The 5,905-nt window shown below is 38.3% G+C and overlaps 1 protein-coding gene and 1 long non-coding RNA gene across 2 annotated transcripts; both read right to left on the reverse strand.

Annotated features, from left to right (window-relative positions):
- Positions 1 to 1,946, reverse strand: LOC144640395 (uncharacterized). The gene is made up of 2 exons (XM_078499556.1): positions 1,834 to 1,946; positions 1 to 1,096 (listed from the first exon to the last, which is right to left on the reverse strand). The coding sequence occupies exons 1-2, from the start codon at positions 1,895 to 1,897 to the stop codon at positions 279 to 281; spliced, it is 882 nt and encodes a 293-aa protein (XP_078355682.1). The 5' UTR covers positions 1,898 to 1,946; the 3' UTR covers positions 1 to 278.
- A 1,144-nt stretch (positions 1,947 to 3,090) lies between these two features.
- On the reverse strand, positions 3,091 to 5,888 carry LOC144640394 (uncharacterized). The gene is made up of 3 exons (XR_013568348.1): positions 5,599 to 5,888; positions 5,073 to 5,384; positions 3,091 to 3,272 (listed from the first exon to the last, which is right to left on the reverse strand). It is a non-coding gene; the product is annotated as an uncharacterized LOC144640394 (long non-coding RNA).
- Between the last annotated feature and the right edge of the window lie 17 nt (positions 5,889 to 5,905).

Below are 5,905 nucleotides of genomic sequence, written 5' to 3' on the forward strand. Positions count from 1 at the left end.
TCAAAAACAACAACTTCATTATCAGCAGCAGAATCTTCATCAAAAACAACAACTTCATTTTAGCAGCAAAATCTTCATCAACAACAACAACTTCATTTTAGCAGCAAAATCTTCATCAACAACGACAACTTCATTTTAGCAGCAAAATCTTCATCAACAACAACAACTTCATTTTAGCAGCAAAATCTTCATCAACAACAACAACTTCATTTTAGCAGCAAAATCTTTATCATCAATAACAACAACTTCAATAATCATCAACAAGATGAATCGAAGCGTCATGCGAGGATATCGGGGACATCAATTCTAGCAGCAATACCTTCAACCCAAACATTAAACATATTGCCGAATGTGTCAACAGCTGCATTAACCACGGCATCAAGCACAGCATTAAACCTGGCAACATCGTCAGCCTCATTAGCAGCTTCCATAACAGCATCAAGTCCAGCAGCGACACCATTTGCACCAGCAGCAAGAACATTATCACCAAGCCCTTCAGCAATACCCTCAACCGCAGCCACAAAACCAGCAGGAATAAGCTGAACAATCGCAGGAACATACTGAACAATTCCAGGAGCAAGTTGAACAATTTCAGAATTTGAAACAATGCGCACTCCAGCAGCGACAACATGAAACCCAGAAGCAACAACAGCATTCATCCCTGCAGCCATAAAATTATCAACCCGAGCAGCGAAATCTTCAACATCAACAGCCTGATGATTAACCTCAGCATCGACATTATCAGCAGCACCAACCAGACCATCCATATCAGCGCCCACGCCATGAACATCAGCAGCCAGACCATCGAAATTAGCACCTACGCCATCAACACTACCAGCCAGACTATCAACACTAGCGTCCACCTCATCAATCTCAGCAGGAACACTATTTCTTTTCACCACAGTATCGAAATCGTCGACTTTAGCAGGGAAACCATCACACGCAGAGGCATTTGCGACATCACTGATCCCGGCAGCAACACCAACCTCAGCAAAAGCGTCAACGTTATGAGTAGAGGTCCCTGGAACCAATCCATTTTCTATCACCAGCCTCTTTAAGTCCAGTTTCTTTTCTTGGTCGATTGATTTGTAAAACACTAGAGAAAAAGAACTAATTTTAGGTGATTCAAAATGGTTTTATTTACTACTTGTAACCAAACGATTTCTTTACGATTTGTTTACAATTACCACAACTGCATGAAGGAACTGCGGGGAGTTATACAAATGCTGTTTCTTCTTCACTTTCCCCACCCCATATAGTTCGCGTTCGTCAAATTCCCCGGGGGCTCGTAGGCCCCGCCTATACTAATCCAGATAAACTTGAAAACGCATCTTTTTTTCTCCGGTTTGGCCAACCGTCTACACTATTTCAAATAATTGTTCACAGGAAATGGAACTTTAAATAGATGTAATTTCAAATTTATCCGGACAAGTGTGAACGGAAAATATATTTATCTGGATTAATGTGGACGGGACCTTAATTTGCTCGTTCTCGCGCGCTCACTTTGCACTTGTATTCCTCGTTGAACCATTAAAAAAGTGGCTTTGGACAGACCACTGCCCTCGCTGTGATCGACTTGTTTTGCGCGGGACGATCTATTTTAATGACGACACGTCCCTCGCGTCTTTGCAAGTGCGCGCGCCTACGTCGCGTTTCTTAGCAACTACCGATGAATAAATAAAGGACTAAATAAACTTTTTAGCAGGCCATTTGTCGACGCTAACTTTTGACATTTTTCTGCGTCACTTTCTCTTACGAATTCGAAGGACAAATAAAAACACCAATTTCTCAGAGTAAAAAAATAACAAGAAAGTAAATAAAAATAATTCCTACCTTGATTTCCATGAATGGTGGGTAACTGTTTAACTTTTCGTTTCGGGATAAACCCCACAGTCATTACGGTCAAGGCAGCGGCAAAAAACTGCTGCAAGCTACCTTTCCGCACGTTATTTCCTCTTTTTCGTCCTTGACGAATACCGATGATACGGTCAAGTTTTCCCTAAAATGACAAAACAGCGGTTAGCTCGCACAAGGAACGATAAAAGCGCCACAAAGCGCAACTTCTTCTGGCCAAAAAAAAAAACAGAATTCACACTTACCATTTTGAGGGAATGCTCGCAATGAACTCTAATACACGATCAAAGTAATTCTCACAGTGCGGCGCGTAACCAGAACTGGATATATGATTTCCTGCAATCTGATTGGCTCACTCACTGACCAAAACATTGTTCTGACCGCGAAAGGACTAAGTTCTAGTGGGTTGGTAAGCAAATATGGCGTCGGCCCTCGAGCAATGAAAGAATATAATAGCAATAGAATCCCGATTTAACCCACGTTGTATTGAACCTCGGTAAAACTCAAACCAGTGGTTGGTTTCCTTGGATTTACGTTACGTATTTAAACGCTTCAATTTAACGCACGCTTACTCGAATCAATTTTCGTTTCCATTTGAGTTCGATAAATCAAGATTCCACCGCAGCACTGCGCTGAACTTATCAATTAAGTACAAAGGATTTTTTGCACGAGATCTCGTTCTCAAGTTCGCCACATACAAAGATAATTCAGCCTTAAAAATGAGGCTGTTTCAAGTAAAGTCTAATGCAAGTGAATATATTTTTTCATCAGGCTTTTATGACAGTTGACGTATTGACCAGTATTGTAGTACACTTTCGTTTTCATTTCCGATCATTTTAAATCTTCCTCCTGTTTAATGTGTACTAGCGGGAATTAAATCAAACTCGACTCTTAGTGCATACAATCTAGATCGTTTAGGTCTTTTCTGTGTCATATGCAATGTTCTAATAATCACTAAAAACATCTAGTCTTTAAAAATGTTCCAGGTACATGTACATGTATGTACAAAAGTTCTAATACTTCAATTGTTCAGGATTATCCTGATTACAATTGTATATTGAGAAAAATTCACACTGAGGTGATAAATGTAAATATTAGTATCATTCGGTTCCAAAAATGTTCTGCCACTACAGTTTTCAATCCCGGCACAAAATCCAGTATCCTGAGTATTATTTGGATTTTAACAGCCCTATATCAGGGTATCTTTCTTTGATGCTGCCTCTGGAACTTTAATCACTTTTCTGTTTATACTCAAAATTTTGCAGTGTTTGTATTTTGTGTGAAAGCAGGGTTGAAACAAGCATTTACGGTAACTTGAAAAAAGCATTCAACACCACTCATTCAAAAGTTATTTTATTATGTTCCTTGATCATATCATAACTTCCTTGTTTCCTCTTTTAAAGCTTTCTTGTCATGACCTGGAAAAAATAGTATAATTTTAGCAAATGCAATGAGAGCAGCTCAACTCATATAATTATTTATTTCCTTTTACATATATTAGCTATCACTGAGAGGTGAAAATAATTCTGTCAGCATTTGCATACTGCCAAGTCTGTGGATTGCAGCTAGTGCAAGACTCCCAAACAATATTCTACCACATATTTCTCCCACATATTATCTCCACAACCACTAAGATTTCAGGATATGAGGCCAAGGCCTGAATTGAAAAGATGATAGCCTCATTTGTTGAATCAAGCTTTCACTATATTTCAGTGCTAAATACCATGTGAACCCCCCCCCCCCCATATTTTTTGGACAGCAAGAGATAATAAAATTTGTGAACAATTTTTATTGACATTTACACCATGGGTATATATATATATATACAAGGTAAAAAAGATTTTGTTACAGCAGTCCAGTTTCTCCCCATACCCTAATCATGTCCACCTTAATTGTGAAGTGGCAAGTTTCACTTTTTATCTTTTTTCATCCATAATAAAAAATCTGTTCTTCTCAGCAATGATTCAAAAGATAAATTAAGGATCATATGGTTGATAGCTAAGCAGTTAAATTAGGGGAGATCAGCTTTGGATATAAGGTTATTATAATTACCATAGAGGCTCTCAAATTTGAAATTCTTAATTTTTAGTGCAAGAAATGCTAACATGAATTTAAAATTTAGTCAGTCACCCTAAACTTAACAAGCAAGATATACCCATGAACAATTACGTAAATACTACAAAAATACCAGAAATGAAAATAAATATTATATGAGTCTTATAAGTCAATGAGTCATGAGTGCATGATTCAAAATAAAGTCTGCATCCAAGCCTAGTGGCCCATACAGCCAGAGCTTATTCCGGTTTCTGTAGCATTTAGCGACTAGGAGTATTTTACACCCCATGGATGGGATGCTAGTCCATCACAAGGATACCCCTGACAGTAAATTCACCAGTAACCATTTATACATCTGGGTGGGAGAGGCATGTTTCTTGCCCAAGAACAAAATGTAGTGCCCTCCCGGGCCCCGAACCTGGACTGCTTAATCTAGACATTTTTAAATACAATATACTCTCGTGGCGTATTTTTAACGGTCGTTTTATTTACGACCAATTCACCACTGATGAAGGGCTAAGCCCGAAACGTTTGGTTTATAATGAACTTTTTGGCACTTACAATACACTTTTTTCGCAATATTGACAGTTAGAAGTGCCACACAGCGAACAAAGATTTATTCTTTAAAACTGCTTAATCTAGAGTCCAGCATGCTAGCCATTAATGGGCCACTGCATCTCCCACAAATAATAAATTACATAAGAGAAGTTAATTTGAAAAAGCCAGTGCAACCATAACTAACAAATAAAACCTAACCACATGCAAATGATTTGGAGTGCTTCTAAGGTAATTTGTACTCAGGCAAAAATTATTGTGGTTCAATAGGTTATAACTAACTTTGTGTGAAAATCACTTTTTTACTGATTTGACTCATTGACTCAGACTCATCTGACTCATAAAACAGGGGTAAAAACAGGGGACAGGGGACATTGCCTGACTGCAATGTCCAGACCCATGCAGCACAGACAAAATAACTTGCAAACTGGTTGAACCAAAAAAACACAGCAATAACAGGAGTTTCTTAATTTGTATGCAGAGTTGTTTTATTTTCTGCTGTGATTTATGTGACAAAGACAATTAATTATTTGCATTGTTTTCAGCCAGGTATAAGCTTACTATTGTTTTTACCCATGGGTCTGATACATGTACAAATAAAAACCTACCTTATTTTCATCCAACAGTAAAAGATGAAATTGATGCTTTTGACCATAGTTAGTTGAGGGACTTGACTTCTATTGGTTGTAATGTTGAGCAGGTTTTAATAAGCTCAAATCAGGATTGACTGCAAGCTGAATACACTTTCTCCGGGTGAACATCTTTGATACCTTACTCACTCAACATCGATGTCAAAAAACTCCAAAATTTCGTTTCAAACCGCTGTCTTAAAGCAGTTCTGGACCACCATTCACTTTGATAAGGTTTTCTTACACAACCGGCATCTTTTCTTCACGAAAGCGATGTGCTTTTCCAACAGACTGCAAAAGAACATTAAACGAACATGGCATAAGCAGTCCAGTCGATGTATCACTTTACAAATAACGCACATGGCGCGACACAAAGTTGTATCTTCAAAACCACAGCACTATGTGAATAAGTCTTGCACTACAACGAAAATTGTACGAAATCAAAGCAAATTGTTTACAGATTCTTAAAATAATTTTTCCAAAGATGGAAAAAATTGCTACGCACCTTTTATCTTTACATGTTTGATGCTTGGTCAAGCAGCCTCATGCTATCGAATGCTCCAAAAATCAATATTTTTTCCTCTAGAACTCAAAGAACATGTGAAAAGACGCCACTTTCTCACACTCGTCTGTTACCTTGTTGTTCAAAGGCTAAGTTCCCAAAGTACTGTGGGACATGGGCACTTCAGCGCGTATACAGGACCTAAAAACTCTACCACTATACTGTCCCTTGAAGCGGGCGCCATTTTGAAAAAAATATGACGTCATCAGATATCCAGTTCTGGTTACGCGCCGCACTGTCTCAACCTTCT

The sequence above is a fragment of the Oculina patagonica genome, unplaced genomic scaffold (genome assembly GCF_052425735.1).
Source record: "Oculina patagonica isolate OP01 unplaced genomic scaffold, crgOcupat unplaced294, whole genome shotgun sequence".
Classification (NCBI taxonomy): Eukaryota; Metazoa; Cnidaria; class Anthozoa; order Scleractinia; family Oculinidae; genus Oculina; species Oculina patagonica.